Source organism: Calypte anna, chromosome 25 (genome assembly GCF_003957555.1).
Source record: "Calypte anna isolate BGI_N300 chromosome 25, bCalAnn1_v1.p, whole genome shotgun sequence".
NCBI classification, from domain to species: domain Eukaryota; kingdom Metazoa; phylum Chordata; class Aves; order Apodiformes; family Trochilidae; genus Calypte; species Calypte anna.
This window is the reverse complement of record NC_044270.1, coordinates 342,921-360,764: the sequence shown is the minus strand read 5'-3', so window position 1 is coordinate 360,764 and position 17,844 is coordinate 342,921. Positions and strand designations below refer to the sequence as shown.

At 63.1% G+C, this 17,844-nt stretch overlaps 2 protein-coding genes across 9 annotated transcripts; both read left to right on the top strand.

Moving 5' to 3' along the window:
- The first annotated feature begins 190 nt into the window (after positions 1 to 190).
- On the top strand, positions 191 to 5,772 carry FAM189B (family with sequence similarity 189 member B). 7 transcript variants are annotated; one of them, XM_030465192.1, is made up of 12 exons: positions 191 to 830; positions 1,443 to 1,499; positions 1,669 to 1,779; positions 1,896 to 2,021; positions 2,117 to 2,224; positions 2,405 to 2,565; positions 2,672 to 2,771; positions 2,841 to 2,925; positions 3,045 to 3,623; positions 3,851 to 3,916; positions 4,147 to 4,409; positions 4,957 to 5,772. In XM_030465192.1, exons 1-12 carry the CDS (start codon positions 612 to 614, stop codon positions 5,125 to 5,127), a joined length of 2,046 nt encoding a protein of 681 aa, XP_030321052.1. In that variant the 5' UTR covers positions 191 to 611; the 3' UTR covers positions 5,128 to 5,772. The 7 variants fall into 7 exon arrangements, with proteins under 7 accessions (XP_030321052.1, XP_030321049.1, XP_030321053.1 ...); XM_030465189.1 differs by having other exon boundaries at positions 3,848 to 3,916; XM_030465193.1 differs by lacking the exon at positions 1,443 to 1,499 and having other exon boundaries at positions 3,848 to 3,916.
- Positions 5,773 to 5,938: 166 nt separating this feature from the next.
- On the top strand, positions 5,939 to 16,582 carry LOC103530737 (lysosomal acid glucosylceramidase). 2 transcript variants are annotated; one of them, XM_030465195.1, is made up of 10 exons: positions 5,939 to 6,315; positions 13,138 to 13,329; positions 13,403 to 13,549; positions 13,673 to 13,806; positions 14,133 to 14,305; positions 14,418 to 14,652; positions 15,578 to 15,802; positions 15,881 to 16,044; positions 16,139 to 16,264; positions 16,342 to 16,582. In XM_030465195.1, the coding sequence occupies exons 1-10, from the start codon at positions 6,255 to 6,257 to the stop codon at positions 16,445 to 16,447; spliced, it is 1,563 nt and encodes a 520-aa protein (XP_030321055.1). In that variant the 5' UTR covers positions 5,939 to 6,254; the 3' UTR covers positions 16,448 to 16,582. The 2 variants fall into 2 exon arrangements, with proteins under 2 accessions (XP_030321055.1, XP_030321054.1); XM_030465194.1 differs by lacking the exons at positions 13,138 to 13,329; positions 13,403 to 13,549; positions 13,673 to 13,806; ... (4 more) ...; positions 16,139 to 16,264; positions 16,342 to 16,582 and adding exons at positions 6,436 to 6,627; positions 6,704 to 6,850; positions 6,984 to 7,117; ... (4 more) ...; positions 8,530 to 8,655; positions 8,781 to 9,122.
- The last annotated feature ends 1,262 nt before the right edge of the window (positions 16,583 to 17,844 follow it).

The following is a 17,844-nucleotide window of genomic DNA, read 5'->3' as shown; positions in this document are numbered from 1 at the left end:
CCGCGCTCCCCGCAGCATCCCGCCGCCCAGGCGTCCCCATCGGGGGTCGGGCCTGGGGGGTGCGGGACGGCGAGCCCTCCGGTAGCTGCTCCGGGTCGGGGCCGCCCCGGGCCCTGTGCCGGCGATCACCGGAGGATGCTCCTGGGCGGTGGCCGGGCCCTCGCCCGCTGCCCGGCCCGCGGCTCCTCCCTCCCTCGGGGGCCGGCGGCCTGGCCCGGGGGCTGCGTGGAGGTTTTCGGCCTCGGCAGGGCGGGATGAGCCCCTGGCAGGGCCCCGGTACTGGAAGGACGGAGAGAGAGGAGGGAGCAGCGAGGCCGCGCTTTGCCCGCAGCCGGCGGCTCTAGGCTGGCTCTCCAGCCGGGATGCGAAGGTACCGGTGAAGCTGGTGCCGTTCCCAGGACACTCGCGGAGCTTCTGGGGTCCTCGGGTCCCGTCCCCGGGCCAGGGAAGAGCCGCCGTCAGCATCCTCCGGTGGACGAAGGCTGGAGCCCGGCCCGTTCCTGCTGAGCATCCGTTCCTGCTTCCCCCAGACCGGCCCCGTCCTGGCGCGGTGCCGCCGGTTGCCCCGGGGCTCTGGGGCCGACTGGCCCCGCTCGCCGCCCGGGGCAACCATGCCCTCCCCCAGCGAGTCCAGCCGCTCGCTGACCGGCCGCACGTCCCGCAGCCTCACGCACCTCCGCGTCCAGCGGACCTGGCTGCAGATCCTGCTGGTGCTGGGCTTCATCCAAATCATCCTGGGAGTCCTGATCGTCACCTTCAGCCTGGTGGCGGCCACCATCACGCCTTCTGCCAAGATCCGGCATTCCTGCCCATCTTGGGCCGGCTTCTCGGTGAGTCTGAGGCTTGGGAAGCGCGGAGGGGTCCGACCCAGCGCGGTTCGGCGGGTGGAGGGCTGCTGGGTGTGCCACCGGTCCCAGGGGAGCGGAGCCCCGCTGCTCCCCCACCCTCTGCCCGTGGCTGCCGCGGTGCATTGTGGGAGAATCCCGGGGGTTCTCCAGGGTGACTGTGTGAGGGATGGGGACCCCCGGGCGGCTGGGGTACGCCTTGCAGTGACACTTTTCTGGGCAAACCCCGAGGGGTGTGGGAGGGCTGCAGTGGTGGGTGGGGGGCTGCAGCCAGGCCCTGCTCCCAAGCAAGCTCTGCCTGCTGTGTGCCTGGGGGGGTGTGGGCAGTGCTCTTGCAGGCCTGGGGTCCCTCATGGCACAGACCCTGGCCCAGGCTCGCTGCCGGCCTGGAGCTGCCCACAGTCCCCAGGCTCCCCTGAATCAGCAGTTTCTCCAGGCTCGCAGCGCTGAGGCTGCCCCTGTGGCCCTTCTGCTTCTGAACTGGCCCCGGGCTGCAGGGCTGGGGGGGGGCTCTGCCTGAGGGTGAGGGCTGCTCTGGGCCCCACAGCCTGGCAGAGACCCCTCCCCATCCTCACCCCTGGGCTTGTGCGTCCGCAGCTGGCGCTGTCTGGGATTGTTGGCATTGTCTCCTGGAAGCGGCCGCTCACCCTGGTGGTACGTGTTGGGGGGGGGACACCCTCTGTAGAGGGGGGTCCAGGCTGGCAAGGGCAGGGGGGAGGATGGAGCAGCCCCACATTCCTCTAGATGTGCAGCCATGTCATGTGCATCACCTCCCTGCTCCACAGCCCTGCTCGGCTGGCAGCCCCTCTCCTCCATGCTGCAGGTCACCTTCTTCACATTGCTGTCAGTGCTGGGTGTCATGCTGAGCCTTGCTGGATCCATCCTGTCCTGCCAGAACGCGCAGCTGGTGAGGTCTCTGGAGGCCTGCGAGACGGTGAGGCCAACCAGGGCTGCTGCAGGCCCGGGCAGCTGAGCACAGCTTGTCCCTACGGATATGGCGAGCTGGGGAGAAGGGGTCTGCGAGTCCCTCACAGAGTTCCTTGTTCCTAGGAAAGGGACTCGTGTGTCTGCTGCCAGGCCCGCTCAGAAACTCTGCCAGCCTCCTGCAGCCAGCAGAGTGAGATGCTGACCATGTTCCCCACCCCTAAATGCAGGAGTATCCATGTGGTGCTCAAGGTGGGGGACCTGGAGGGGATCAGGGGCTCCCTGGGGAGTGGCTGTGCACTTTGCCATGCTCAGCAGCAGATGCAGCTCATCCTGCTCCTCCCCAGGATCTCCTCTTCAGTGTCTGTGGCTTGACTGTCTTCTCCACCATCATCTGCACTCTCTCTGCTGTTGTGTGCTGCATCCAGATTTTCTCCCTTGACATTGCCCATGTGGTGAGTCTTGGCCCAGGCTCAGGACCAGATGAGGCTGGGAGCAGCATTCCCAGGCTGGGGAGGTCCCAGGATGCTGTGACAGGACCTGGCCCCAGCCCGGCTTGGGTTAAATCCTAAGACACATATCCCTCACTGGAACTCTGGGTGGGGGGGTCCCATCTCCCCCTCCTCTCCCTGCAGCTGGTCCCTCAGCGCTCGAGCTCCGTGACGCTGGAATGCACTTCCCCCCCTGACACCTTTCTTCAGAGCATGATGGACTTTGAGGAGTTTGTGCCCCCAGTACCACCACCGCCCTACTACCCACCCGAGTACACCTGCAGCTCTGAGACCGATGCGCAGAGGTGCCCAGCTGGGAGCAAGGCAACCCTGGTGCAGGACTGGGGGCTCATTTGCCCCCAGGCAGGGCTCATCCCACCCAACGTGGCTTTTCTGCTCTTGCCTCCACAGTATCACCTACAACGGCTCCATGGACAGCCCTGTGCCTCTCTACCCGACTGACTTCCCCCCTTCCTATGAGACTGTGATGGGGCTGCGGGGGGACAGCCAGGTGGGAGCCGGGATCCCAGGCAGGGATGGGTTCCTGCTCTGCCTGTGCACTGACCACGCTGTCCTGCAGGCCACCCTGTTTGACTCACAGCTGATGGACGGCTCACACACCTGCACCTGCGACCGTGTCCCCTCCATCGTGCTCAGTGGAGAAGGTGAGTGACCCCCCCCTGGTTCTTTCCAGGCTGGGAGCATCAGCAGGACAGAGGACCTGCCATGGGGGACCAGCCAGCCCTGCCCAGCAGCTCCTCACTCACGCCCGCTTTCCTTGCAGTGTCCATGGACAGCGGGTCCTTGATCATGTCAGAGATCATGGACATCCCTGGGGACAGCAGTCCCTCGGAGGACTCGTGTCTGCTGGAGCTGCAGGGCTCCATGCGCTCCATGGATTACGTCCTCTTCCGCTCCATCCAGCGGAGCCGTGCGGATTACTGCCTGAGTGTGGACTGCGTGCAGTGCAGCCACCACGCACGCAGCCCCACACTGGGCTTGCAGGGACCCTTCGAGGAGACCCCTCAGCCCCGGGTGCGGGGGGAACGCTCCTATTCCTGCTCCACAGCAGAGCCAGGCTGTGACGGCATCTTGGTGGGGGGAGCCGTGACCCACAGCTGCAATCGCCTGGAGGGGCTGTCCCGCTGCCTCGGGCCCTGCTTCCCCGAGGTGCGACTCAAGGAGAAGGGTTCTCTGCAAGGACGTGGGGGTGGCTGTCCCACAGGCTCTGGCTCCGGACCCCTGAGTCACCCACGGCGCAACAGTGAGACCTCCTGCCCCTCATCCCCTGCCCCGGGGCTGAGCCAGCGCCTGCTGGTGAGGTCACACAGTGACCCTGGTGTCCTGACTGCTGGTGATGCTGGTAGGTGGCTGGTAGGGAAGTGTGTGTGACCGTGTCTGACTGGGATGGACTGTGGGTTTTGGCTGTTTCTCTGTGGCCTGGCAGGTTTAGAGCTGGTCTGAAGGCAGGTGGTTGTCCCAGGGGAGTGGGGGGAGCAGGCAGAAGCTGCTGGGCTGGGAGGAGGGGGGTGCTTGGTGGGTTGTGCTGGTGCTGCTGAAGCCTGAGGATGCTTTTTCTGCTCCCAGCAGATTTCAGGGAAGTACTTTATACCAAAGCACTGGAGGACAGCGTGTCCAACTCCTCTGCGGATACAGGTCAGGGCACTGGGGGATCCACAGAGAACTCGGGGGTAGAGGTTGTGTTTCCACACAACCAGACATCAGACTGGGTCATCAGACTCACCCCACTGGGGACAGATTAGTGGAGACCCATGGTGGTACTGTTCCCACTGGCTGGGGAGGGGAGAAAGCAAGACTCCCAGGGCTGTGGGGTCAGGTCCCAGTTGGGAGCACTGTCCCAGCACCTGACAGCAGCATCCCAACAGGGCTGTGCTCAGAGGCCTGCCTGCTCCGCCATTCACACTGTGACTCCCCCCGACTGCTCCGGGCTGGCTCAGTGGGGAAGAACAAGCTGCTGCCCTCCAAGAAGGTGATGCAGCAGTTATCAAAGACGACAACTCGCTCCCTGGGGGATCTCAAAGTCTGCCGGGGCACTCGTGGGCTGGTGGCCAGGTTCCTGCAGAGACCCAAACGCAGCCCAGCAGCTGGTGTGGAGGTGCCCGGGCACGGCTCTCAGGGGCACAAGCAGGTGAGCTCCAGCACCCATAGTGCCCCAGGGGACAGGGCAACCTCCCCTTTCCCAGGGGCTTCCATCCACGCCCTTACACCCTCTGGTCCCCCTCTAGCTTCTGGGGTCTCCATTCCCCTGCCATGCACCCCATGGTGTTAGCACTCCAGCTGCAGGCAGGGGTGCAGGCAAAGCCTCCTTCCTGTGGCACTGTCCTTGCCCAGCCCCTCCTTGTCCAGACAGCCCCTTCCCGTTGGTCACCACCTTAACTGTGAGTGGGAAAAGCACCTGTGTGGCAAGAGTTTTGGCTTTTCCCCTGAGTCACGAGAGCTCAGAGCAAATCATGGTGACACCTTGTCCTTGGCTTACGGGATGCTGAAACCCTTGCGCAGCCCAAGAGGCCCTGACAGGAACGAACCCGTCCTTAATGACAGCGTGTGTGTGTGTGACACACACCTCCACCATCCCTTGCCACCCTTGCTGTCCTGACCCGTGCACCCACCCACCTCGGGTGCCAGGGGGCAGAGTAAGAGGTGAGGGGCTGTAGCCTGTCCCTCTGGGCCTGCAGGTTCCCTGGAACACCCGGTCCGGAGCAGAGCGGCCCCACGAAGGCATCCACCTGCAGAGCTGCGGGGATCTGAGCTCCACCTCCTCCCTGCGCCGGCTCCTCTCCTCCCGCCGCCTGGAGCGCAGCCGCCCGCGGAGCCTCAGCGGGACCTGCAAGGAGAGCGCCCTGTGACACCTCCGCGGGGACATTCCCGGTGCCACAGGGGCGGTCCCGCTCCGGGCCACGGCCCTCGGACTTCTCGGACATTGCTGCTGCCCGGGCGGGGCTGGGTCCTGCGCCGCTGCCCTGGGGGTTCTGCCGGGCCCCTGCTCCATGGGGAGACAGGGCTGGGGGCTGGTCCCCTGGGGTACCTGCTGGGGGCCGAGGTGGCCGTGCCTGTCCCCTGCACCAGCCGTGCCTGTACTCCCGGGACGGCCATGCCTGTCCCCCAGAGTGGCTGTGCCTGTTCCCCCCGTCCTGGCTGTGCCTGTCCCCTGCACCAGCCGTGCCTGTACCCCTGGGGTGGCCGTGCCTGTCCCCCGCACTGGCCGTGTCTGTACCCTGCCTCGGCGGTGCTTGTCCCTTGCCCTGTCCCCTGTGCTGGCCATGCCTGTCCCTCGCCCTTGTCCCCTGCGCCGGCCGTGCCTGTCCCCTGTGCTGGCCATGCCTGTGCCTGTCCCCCCCTCCCACCTGTCCCCACACCCGCCGTGCCCGGTGCCCGGTCCCCTGCGCTGGCCGTGCCCGCCCGCTCCCCTCGGGGTTCCCTCTCCCGGCTGTGTCCGGGGCCGCGTTGCGGGGCGCTGCCCCTCGCTGCAGACACAATAAAGCGGTCGCTGCCCCCCGGGGCCGTGGTGCCGGTGGCGCCGGGGGAAGGGGCGGGACGGGACGGGACGGGACCGGACGGGACGGTTGGGTGGGTCAGTCAGCTGACCGGTCATGTGACACCGGGGGTGCCGGTGGGGGCTCTGTGATCGTGGGGGGGCCGGAGGGGGGGGGGGGAGCGGGAGCAGCGCGGGGCGGGGCGGGTCCGCGCCGTGCGCCGTCCCGGTGCCCCCCGCATCTCCCGGGCCCGTGGCAGGGGTAGGGCCGGGCCCGCTCTCTTGCCCAAGCCGCGGCCTGCCCAGAGCCGGTGCCGCTCCTGTACCGGTGCCCCGGGCGTGGGCGGGACGGGAAGCCCGGTCGCCCTTAAAGGCGAGGCCGGCAGCGGCCCTGGGGCCGGGCAGGCAGCGAGCCGGGACCGGCTCGGGGTGCCACCGGGACAGGAGGCTTCGTCGGGGCCGGTGCTGGCAGGCTCCGGGGGCGGCGGCGGCGGCGGGGCCATGGGAGCCCTGGGCTGGCGGCGGCTGCTGCTGGTGCTGCTGGCCGTGCACCGGGCTGCAGGTGAGCACCGGGGAGGGGATGGGGTGCGGAGCTCAGGGGCAGCCCCCGGGCAGGTGGGAGGGCTCCGGCAGGGACGTGTTCCCAAACTGGCAGCCCCCTCAGCCTCCCCGTGTCCCCCAGGTGCCCGGCCCTGCAGCCCCAAGTATTTTGGTCGCGACGCCATGGTGTGTGTCTGTAATGCCACATACTGTGACACCCTGGACCCCGTCGTCCTGCCGGTCCCGGGCACTTACATCAAGTACGAGAGCAGCAAGGCTGGGAAGAGGCTGGAGCGCAGCGAGGGGAGCTTCCAGCGCATGCTGCACGCCCCAGGTACCTGCTGTGGGAGGTGGAGATGGGCCCGGCCGTGTCCACCACCTGCCCTGACACTTGATTCCCCTCACTGCAGATCTGGTCCTGACTGTAGACACAACGCAGAGGTACCAGCACGTGAAGGGTTTTGGTGGTTCTGTCACGGATGCTGCTGCCATAAATATCCTTTCCCTGCCAGAAAGAGCCCAGGACCACCTGCTCCGCTCGTACTTCTCTGAGGAAGGTGAGAACACCAGGGGGAGGTGGGTTGGATGGTGATGGGGACCCTGTGGGTCTCTGCCTTGGAGCTGGCAGTGCTCGGGCACCTTCTGTCCCTCTGGTCACCTCTGCCTGTCCCACTCCACTGTGGCTGGCAGGATTAGAGTACAACCTCATCCGGATCCCCATGGCCAGCTGTGACTTCTCCCTCCATGCCTACACCTATGACGACGTTCCCTTCGACTACGAGCTCACGCACTTCAGACTGCGAGATGAGGACACGAAGCTGAAGGTGAGTGGTGGAATAGAGGAGGGGTTGGACTTGGGGCTCAGCTCAGGGGCTCAGCTCAGGTGGTCCCTCTGCTCTTTTCCTGCAGATTCCTGTCCTCCACCGAGCCTTGGCCATGAGCAAGCAGCCGGTGTTGCTGTACGCGAGCCCCTGGACCTCCCCGACCTGGATGAAGACCAGTGAGTCCTTCGTGGGGAAGGGCACACTGAAGGGACAAGCAGGGGACAAGTACCACAAGACTTGGGCCAACTACTTTGTACGGTAGGGAGAGCCTGGGCTGAAGGGATGGGTGTCTGGCAGGTGCAGTTCCCCACATCTCACTCTCTGCCTTCTGCCCAGGTTCCTGGATGAATACGCCAAGTACAACTTGACCTTCTGGGCAGTGACAGCTGAGAACGAGCCTACAGCTGGGCTGATTAACAACTACCCCTTCCAGTGCCTGGGTTTCACAGCCGAGCAGCAACGGGACTTCATCGCCCAGGACCTGGGCCCCGCGCTGGCCAACAGCTCCCACCACAACATCCAGCTCATCATCCTGGACGACAACCGGCTCCACCTCCCACACTGGGCTAAAGTAGTGAGTACAGCCTGGGGTCCACCCCAGGATGGTGGGGTCACCACCAGCATGGTGAGCCAGGGCAGATCCCCTGTCCCCATGGAGGGCTCAGCTCCTCTGTCCCACAGCGGGAGGGATGGGGGCACTTGGTCTGCCCCGTGGGATCTAGTGGTGGCCAACTCGTCTCCCTTTCAGGTCCTTGAGGATGAAAAAGCAGCTCGTTACATCCATGGCATAGGCATCCACTGGTATCTGGACTTCATCGGTCCCATACAGGACACGGTGGTGCCCACACATGAACTCTTCCCTGATTATTTTATCCTGGCCACGGAGGCGTGCATTGGGGCCCACTTCTGGGAGCGGGATGTTATCCTGGGCTGCTGGGAGCGGGGCAACCAGTACAGCCACAGCATCCTGATGGTGAGTGCTCCTCTGCTGCCCTGCACAGCCAGCCCCGGAGAGGGCTGCCAGCACCCTCCCTCTCCCACTGGTACCCCACTCCTTAGGCAGATCTGTGGCCTGTCCCGTTGCAGAATCTGAACCACTATGTGGCTGGCTGGACCGACTGGAACCTGGCCCTGGATCTGGAGGGAGGCCCCAACTGGGTTAAGAACTACGTGGACAGCCCTGTCATTGTGGATGCCAGTGAAGGCATCTTCTACAAGCAGCCCATGTTCTACCACATGGGGCACTTCAGGTGTGTCAAGCCCCCCTGCCACGCTCTCAGCTGCTGGGGCTGCAGCTCCATGGTTGCAGCACCAACTTGCTGGGAGGAGAGATGGGGAGGGTTGTTGGGAGGAGAGGCTCTGCCGGGGTCTGCCTCCCTTCCTGGGGTTACTTTTTGCTTGTGCCCACGCAGTAAGTTCATTCCTGCGGGATCCCAGCGCGTGGGGATCGTTGCCTCCAAAGAGTCCAAAAAGACTGATCTGGAGTACACGGCGTTCCTGCGCCCCGACGGTGCTGTGGTGGTGGTGGTTCTGAACCGGTGAGTGATGTGCCATGCCAGCATGCCACCCATCCTGCCAGGCTGGGCTGATTCTGCTGGGCCCTGGGTGCTGTGGGTGCTCTGGAGCTGGTGCAGGTCTGACTCGGCTGCTCCTCTCCCTCCAGGTCCCCACAGAATGTCACCTTTGGGCTGGCTGATAGGGTTGGCCTCATCGCAGCCATGGCTCCAGCCAGCTCCATCCAGACCTACCTATGGCAGCGGCACTGAAGGGGCTGGGACACCCGTGGCTGGGCAGGGGCAGCTGAGCCAGGCCAGGAGAGGAGCCCCAGACTGCCCGCAGGCTCGGGCCAGGGAGCAAAGAGGAGGCAGCTCCCAGTCCTGTCTGGGCTGTGGTGGAGCAGAGTGCTCGGGCGAGCTGGGTCAAGGAGTGCTGGGCACGGAGATCCCAGAGGCTCTAAACGCTGTTTTCTGCTGCTCCAATATTAAAGGCTGCTGCTGCCTCTTCATCTGTGGCTGGAAGAGGAACATCCAGGTCCCTCCCCTGCTCCCAGGCACTGTGGCTGGTTGCCGCCTGGGCAACGAGCCCACAGGAGTCCCAAGGGCAGCACAGAGCACTTTATGGGGTGGCCACTCTCCTTCCTACCCCTCGTTGCTTTCCCCACAGCTCACTTCAGGGGTTGTCCCCATCTGCCCCCAGTTTCAAGTGTGTGCTGCCTGCCTTGGGGTGAGCTGAGCCCGGGTCCTCTCCTGCTGCCTTTGCAGGAGGTTTGGGGGCTGTGGCAGCTTGGGGTTTACTTGGCACACAGAGGCTCTGGGTTCTGGAGCACAATGCCTGGACATCCACCTCGGTGGAAGCCCTAGGTAGGGATTGAGGCCAAACTTCAGCTTTCAGTTCATCTTCCTTTGCTGAGCTGGAGCTGCTTGTGGCCCAGCACAGGGCTGGGAGCTGTGTGGGTTGTATCCCACCTCACCCAGGCTGTGGGGTGCCCGTGAGGTGGGGTCTGGAGGCAGAACCAGCTTCAGGGGTGCTGCAGCATAGTGGGTTCAGGCGAGGAGTGGACTCAAGGCAGAAGACACCTCCTGGGGGATGTCCCCTGCCACAGGACACGCTGCTCCTGCAGGGATGCAGCACCTGGGCAGAGTGATCCCCACTGCAAGGAGGAGGCTTGGGGAGCACCAGGGGCTCAGCACCCACCATGCAGCCAGGGCATCTTGAGCAAGCAGGCCCAGGGGCAGGAGTGGGTGCTGAGCAAAGGCACACCCAGGAAGGAGGGAGGGGGGAGCTGGGAGGGTGTGAGGAGCTGGAGATTACGGCAGGGAGGCCAGGATTGCAGGTGGGGTGTGGAAAGGAGGCCCAGGCTGCTGCGCTGAGCTGGGTCAGCAGTGTTGATGTGAGCAGGATGGGGCCCAGGGGTGCTGTCAGGACTGACAGCAGACGCTGCGTGGGCCTGGCACAGCCCAGCACTGCAGTGCCCGGGGTGCCAGGGTCACCCTTCAAAGCTGGCAGGATGAACTGTGCTGCCCTGCCAGCAGGGCATCGCCTTGGGACCCTGCTACACCCCGGGGGTCCCCGAGTCCTGGCTGTGCAGAGCTCAGGAGCATCCTGGTCCTGCCCGGAGGCTGTGTTTGTCCACAAGAGGGAAATATTTCTCCAGGATTTCAGCACCAATGAGCCCCACTCCCAGCATCCTGGCCCCGCAGCAGGACCATTCCTCCCCCTCCTGCCTGCTTCCCAAGATCTTACTTACCAGCTGCCTCTAACCTTTTCCTGGTCCGGGGACTGCAAACCGATGTCTCAATGCTGCATCACCCTGGGACATCCTGGAGCTCTCCTTCCCTCTGCTCTGCTGGGCTCTGAAGGAGCAGCAGCTCCTGGTGAAATGGAGAGGAGGTGAATCCTCCAACCTCCTTGGGCTTGGCTCATTAATTCTTGTGCAAAATGTTGGCTCATTCTGGGGCACGTAGGGGCTGGTGGCTGCCAGGACTGGGAGGATGGGACCCCCCCACCCTCAACCCCCATGGAACCAGTGAGCACCAGCAAGGGCCACATCTCTGCATGCTCTGGGCTGAGGTCCAACTGCCTGGCAGGACCCTGGAGCCTGAGCTGCCACGATGCCCATCGGGGCTCTGAACCCCTGCTTCTCACTTTGGCACCCATGGGTTTTTGGTTTTTTTGGGTTTTTTTTTGGAGTTGCAAGCCCCACAAAGCCAACTCAGCCCTGGGTCTGTGTTCCCAGGCTCCCCATCCCCACCGACTTGGCTAAGGGACAAAATCAGCCCCCCCCGGGCTCCTCCACTGGCTGTCAACCCCGTGAGAAACCATGTGCGGGGAGCGGCACTGGGAAGCGGCTCCGAGAGGATTTGGTGGGGCTGCCCAGCATCTCCCGTGCCACCCGCCCCGTGCCAAGGCGTTGCCCTTCCCCTGGGTCTCACTTTTCCTGCTCAGCAGGAAGCTCTTATCAGCGTTGATAGGGATGAGCTCCAGCAGCCTCCGCAGTGTTTTTTTTGCTCAGGGGAGCTGTGGGACCCTGAGCGGGCTGTGGGGCTGTGGCCAGAGCCCAGAACAAAGAGGAAAAAGGTGTATGGGGTAGCTGGGGTGGCGGGCAGCAGGCCTGGAGGCAGCTGTTATCCCATGGGACAGCAGGAGGCTGATATCTTAAGCCCCAGTTTTGGGATGAGGTTATCAACCAGGGTGTAGCACCCAGCTGATAGGTTAATCAGAAGCTGGGGGTGGGAGAGCTACAGGGCAGAGCAATGGGGCCAAGAGCCTCATAGAGCCATAGAATGATTAGGGTTGGAAGGGACCTTAAAGATGCTTCCTTCCAGGGCTGCCTGTGTGCCCCAGAGCCCCTCTGCCCCTTCCCCCCCTGGCAGCCACAGCCCCCTGGCTTGGTCCCATGTGGCAGAGGGACGGTGACAGGGCAGGACCAGGGCTAGGACCAAGTTTGATAAATTGAATTGCCCCACAGCTGCATCTGCCATGCCAGAAAAGGAGAAAATTAGTCATGGAGTGCTGCTCCACCCCAAGAGGGAGAGCTAACGGAGCACTTTAACCCTGTGGAGGGAAACACTGAGCCCTGGTGTTGGGTGCTTTTGGGTGGTGGGCTTGGAGCTGGCACCTCGCTGTCCCCCTGGGCCACCCCTGCTGAGAGCATCCCCACATGGGTGCATGCACGTGTGTCCACGGGAAGGAGGCACATCCTGGTGATGTGACCAGGGAGAGCTCCTGAAGTGGTTTGTCACCAGGCAGAGAGGAGCAGAGCTCAGGTCCTGGCACTGCCAGGGTCAGGGCAACGAGTCCCCTCTGTGGTTTTGGCTCAGCACCACAACCCTGGCTGCCATTGCTTGTGGCCAGAGCTGGGGCTCTTGCCAGTTGTTGCCACGGCTTCCATGGTTGCTGCTTTCCCCATGGTGTGTGCTCAGGTGGGGTGAGCAATGCAAGGGCAGGTCACAGCAGCAGCCCCAGCGTGGCTGCACCTGGAGGGGCTGCAGCCCCGTTTGCCACCCTCACCCGGGGGTTCTGGGCCTTCCCCACGCTGGGTGCTCAGCTACAGCAGCTCTTGGGGGGGGCGGTAGAGTGGGGGAGGATGGGGGTGATGGGCAAGGGTAGCACCCCCAGTGCCTGTTAGTGGGGAAGCCTGGGGGTCTGTGGGCTCTGCTGTGCTTCCAGGGATTCATCCATCCAAAGAAAGAGGCTTCAATCGGGGCATCCCTGTGGGTTCTCTGAGCTGCATCTTGCAGTGCTGGTGGGGCCTTTGGCATAGGCACAGCTGCCAGCACGGTGTCCTCACGTCCCCTCTCTGGGGGGAGAAACCCTCAGATGGCAGCAGGGGGTGTGGGGGAATCCATGGTCCCTGTGGCGAGGAGCTGTAGGATGGTCCCGGTAAGCATGGGCTGGGAGGAGGGCAAGGAGGAGCTGTGGGGGTGGGAGAGGGTGTGTTGTGGAAGGAGGTCTGGGAGCTGCTCCCCGTAAAGGTGAGGTGGGGAGACTGGAGCTGCCGGAGGAGGAGGGCTGTTGACAGCACAGGTTGGAAACAGGTGAGGGGACTTTGGGAGGGCTGGATCCACCTCACCTTCCTGCAAGGAGAGAGGCTTGGAGGGGGGGGAGAAGACATCCAGGCAGGATGGATCCATCCAGGGGGCACTGTCTGCCCCTCCACCCCCTCCTGCCCCAGCTGAGCTGCCCCTGCTCGCAGGCTCTTCAGCCCAGGACTCACCCGAGCCAGGAGGACACGGAGAGGCCATGGGGGCTGTCGGTGCCCTGGGGTGGCTGCTGCTGCTGCAGGCGGTGCCCCAGGCTGCAGGTGAGTGCGGGGACACGGCGCGGGTGGCACCGGGACAGCGTGGGCACCGCGGTGACCTGGGACAGGGTCAGGAGCGTGGGGACAGGGCTGGAACTGGGGTGCTCAGGGAGGGGATGGGGTGCGGAGCACAGGGGCAGCCCCCGGGGCAGGTGGGGGGCTGCAGCAGGGATGTGTTCCCAAACTGGCACCCCCCCCTCAGCCTCCCCGTGTCCCCCAGGTGCCCGGCCCTGCAGCCCCAAGTATTTTGGTCGTGATGCCATGGTGTGTGTCTGCAATGCCACATACTGTGACACCCTGGACCCCGTCGTCCTGCCTGCCCCAGGCACCTACGTCAAGTACGAGAGCAGCAAGGCTGGGAAGAGGCTGGAGCGCAGCGAGGGGAGCTTCCAGCCCACGCTGCACGCCCCAGGTACCTGCTGTGGGCAGTGGGTGCCACCAGAGGAGCCCCAGCCCTGTGAGCTGAGCCTGGGTCTCCCATGCAGAGCTGCTGCTGACAATCAACGTGTCCATGCTGCACCAGCACATAAAGGGCTTCGGTGGATCCCTCTCTGATGCTGCTGCCATAAACATCCTGGGGCTGTCACGGCCAGCCCAGGACCATCTCCTGCGCTCCTACTTCTCTGAGAGTGGTGAGCAACGAGGGCCCAGGCAGCAGGGGCTGCTTCTGGGGTTCTGAGAAGGATGGGGCTGTAGGGACACCCATCACCCAGGTGTCTGTTCTGGTGCTTCCTGATGCTCTTCCCACTTGACAGGGATCGAGTACAACCTCATCCGGCTCCCCATGGCTTGCAGCGACTTCTCTGTCCGCCCCTACAGCTATGATGATGTCCCCAATGACTACGAGCTGAAGCACTTCATGCTGGCAGAGGAGGACGTGAATATGAAGGTGGGAAGTGGAGGCCATTGGTGTTTGTCCCCTCACCCCCCCTGGAGCTCCCGTGTGTGCCAGAACTCCCATGACCAGGCATTTTGAGCCCCACACAGGGTGGCAGGGTGCTTGGGGACAACTCGTGGGAGCTGGCACCTCCTCTGGGGCACGTCCCAGCGCATCCTGGCTGGCAGGGTGCAAGGTCGGGGCGCTGTGCCATGGGGTGGTGCTGGCAGGTTCCCTGCAGAAGTCCCTCGAGTGCTCCCCTTCCTCCTTCCTGGGAGCATCCTGATTTTGGTGGGCTGCAATGGAGCTGAGCTTGACTCCGTGCCCCCCTCCTGCAGATCCCCATCCTGCACCGAGCCTCGGCCATGAGCAAGCGGCCGCTGTCGCTCTTTGCCAGCCCGTGGACCTCCCCAGCCTGGATGAAGAGCAACGGGGACGTCCGTGGGAAGGGAACACTGAAGGGACAGGCAGGGGACAAGTACCACAAGACTTGGGCCAACTACTTCATCAAGTACCATCCCTGCTTGAGGACTACTGGGGGAGCTGGGAGGAGGAGGAGGAGGGGGGGTGTTGGGGTGCAGGTGCAACTGATGCTGTTTGTCCCACCCCTTTCCCTGCTCCAGGTTTCTGGATGAATACAGCAAGCACAACGTGACCTTCTGGGCAGTGACTGCACAGAACGAGCCCCTCGCCGCCCTCCTCACGCCCCCCCTGTTCCCCACCATCGCTTTCACCGCCGAACACCAGCGGGATTTTGTCATCCAGGACCTGGGCCCCGCGCTGGCCCGCAGCCCCCACCGCACCCTCCTCATCATCCTGGACGACCAACGCATCCACCTCCCCCACTGGGCCAAAGTGGTGAAGAGAAACGTGTTCCCCCCTTGAGCCCCCTGCCCGGCCTCACCCTCTCCTCTAAGTCCCACGCAAGCCTTGGGTTTGATCTGCAACTTATCCCGTTTAGCTGCAAATCATCACCTTTTTAATCACATTTTATTTCAGCTCCAGATTATCCTACTTCAGCTGCCGATATTATCCTGTTTTGGCTAAAAATTATCCCATTTGGCCAAAAATTATCCTGGTTTAGCTGAAAGCTATCCCGTTTTAGCTAAAATTATCCCCGTTTATCTGAAGATTATCCTGTTTCAGCTGAAGATTATCCCCCCAGCTGCTCCCAGCCCTAGAGAGAGCAGGAGGCAAACCGGGTCTGCCAGGGCGAGAGGCAGAGCCGGTTAATTGCCGGTTAATTCGGTAGCAGCCGCCTCCGCCCGAACCTGGCTGGGAGCAGGGATGGGGGGGGTGGGATCCACATCCCCAATTCCCTCAGCACGGAGTTTCAGCTGATTCAGCTTCCCCTTGGCAATGCTGGGGAGTTGTTTGTGGGGATTACCTTATGCTAAAAGGAAAGAAAACCCAACGTGCTCCTGCCCCAAGCGAGGATGGAGCTGCAGAGGCGGCTGCAGCACCCAAGGACCTGGCGGGCTCGTGGGCCAAGGGGGATGTTGAGCAAGGGCCAGACAGCAGTATGGAGGGTGGGAGCCCCACCAAAGGACAATTCTTCCCCCATACACCCCTGGCTCTGTGCCAAATGAGGGGCTGGAGCTGTGTTGGGGTGCTGCCCGTGGATTGCTCCTTGGGGTGTAGGTCTGGGAGGGAAGGGGCTGAAGGGGTGGGTGCCTGCAAGAGGGGAAGCAGGTGGCTCTAGGGGACCCTGCTGGCACATGGGGTCCATGTGGCTATCCCCACAGGACTCAGGTGGTCCCAGTGTCCCCTCTGCTCCCCCCAGGTCCTGGGCAACACCACCGCTGCCCGCTACGTGGCCGGCATGGGGGTTCACTGGTACCTGGACAGCATCGTCCCCCCCAGTTGGAGCCTGGAAGCCACCCACAAGCTCTTCCCTGACCATTTTCTGCTCTACACCGAGGCCTGCAGTGGCTTCCTCACCTTCCGCTTCTCCGTGTCCCTGGGCTGCTGGGAGCGAGGGGACCGCTACAGCCACAGCATCCTGACGGTACAGCCCCCCCTCAGCACTGTCCCTGGGGCTGGGGACCCAGCTCAGCCCTACTCACCCCCTTCCCCACCTACTCAGGTCCTGAACAACTTCGTGGCCGGCTGGACCGACTGGAACCTGGCCCTGGACATGAAGGGGGGGCCCAATTGGGTGAAGAACTTTGTGGACAGCCCTGTGATCGTGGACAGCAGCAAGGACGTCTTCTACAAGCAGCCCATGTTCTACCACATGGGGCACTTCAGGTGGGTCAGGGAAAGGGGGGGAGAGGGCTCAGGTGCTGCCAGCAGCCAGAAGTAAGGGGCATGATCCTTTCTCCTGCTCCTATTATCCCTGCAGCAAATTCATCCCTGAGGGCTCTCGGCGCGTGGGGCTGCACAGCAGCCGCCGATGCCTCCTCTGCCAGCTGGAGCACGTGGCTGCCCTGCGCCCCGACGGAGCCCTCGTCCTGGTGGTCCTCAACAGGTCAGCAGGGTAGCCAGTGTGGGTGGACACTTGGCCCCGGCTGTCCCAATATTCTCCAAGCCCCTCTCGCCCCCCAGGTTTGGCTGGGACGTGCCGTTTGGGATCTGGGACCCTGCCATTGGTTTCATCAAGACCGTGGCTCCGGCCCACTCCATCCAGACCTACCTGTGGCGTGGGCCCTGACGTGGGGATGGCACCACCTGGCCGGGGGGCTCTGGTGGTCAGCTCTTCCCCCACCCTTTCCAACACCCTTCAAGCAGTGACCCCCCCACCGGCGGGCGAATTCGGGACCACAGGAGGAGCCGCACATCCTCCAGGCACCGAGGTCCTTCCAGGGTGGCTGTTGCTGTTGTATCCCCATTTCCCTCTTCCCTCCCGGCCCCCCTCCAGCCCCCTGAAGGCTCCTGCTGCTCCATCTCCTGGACCACACTTCCACACGTGGCTCCCTTGACTCCCTTCGTGCGTGTCTCGGGCGCCAAGTAAAGCCGTGACGCGCTCCCTCCGGTATGTGCCGGCCCCGTCACTCTTTCCTCCGCGCTCTCGGAAATTGCTCGCTTTGCCTCCGAGTGGCGGTAAAGGGCGAGGGGTGCCCCGGAGGGCTCCGTCCCCGTGGCCCACCCGGGGCTGCCTTGTTTACTGCTGCAGCTGGAGCCTCAGCCTCTCGCCAGCTCTTGATTGAGTTCAGATGTGGTTTGTGTTCTGTTGTTTTTTTTTTTTCCCCCCCATCTTACTTTTTTTTTTTATTATTTTTTTAAAAACCCAAATGTCCTCTTACACCAGGGTGGGTGCTGTAGGAAAAGCTGAGTAAATTCTATCACTGGCCCCCCTCTACCAAACCTTGGAGAAAAAGGAGGTTGATGCCACCTCCTCCAAAGCTCACCCTGGGGGCTACTTCTAGCCACCCTCTCACAGACTCCCCTCTATTCTGGTTGTGGCCAACACAGAGCTGGCAGCCTGCAATTACCTGGCCCTCCTGTTTGCTTTCTTTAAATTCCAGTTACAGTATTTGCTTGCTCCAGCCTTTGGGAACACTACAAGCATCTTTGAAGTCCAGGAATGGGAAAGCCAGAGAGCTTGCTGGCAAACTCCCCTTCTGTGTGAGCTGTGGAGTTGCTGATGTTGGGGGAAAAAAAAAAAAAAAAAAAAAAAAGAGAGAAATAAAAAAAAAGGTTTAACAGCTGTTTTCTGGAGTGCAGCACAAAGGCAGCACCAGGCCCCATCTCAGCCTGGAGCACGTCTGCCCATTCTGTGCTTGGTTGATGTTCCTGGCTAGTGCTGGGCCTCCCACACTTCCCGGGGTACAGCACAGGTCTGCCCTGCACCCCCAAATCTTCATCAGTATCCAGGAACACGTGTCCAGGGAAAGGCTTCAGCACAGCCCCTCTGGGAGGGCTCCTTGCTCCCCGGCCATCTGGAAATGCATCTGCCTTCCCTTTGGCCAAAACAGTGATGGGGAAAGTGAGGGGTCAACAACCTCAAGGTGGAGCCAAGGGGCTGGTGGAGGATGGAGAAATTGGTCAACCTGCTGTGGGGACCTTTCTCCAGCTGCAGTGGGAGGAGTGGTACCTGGGTGAGGGGCT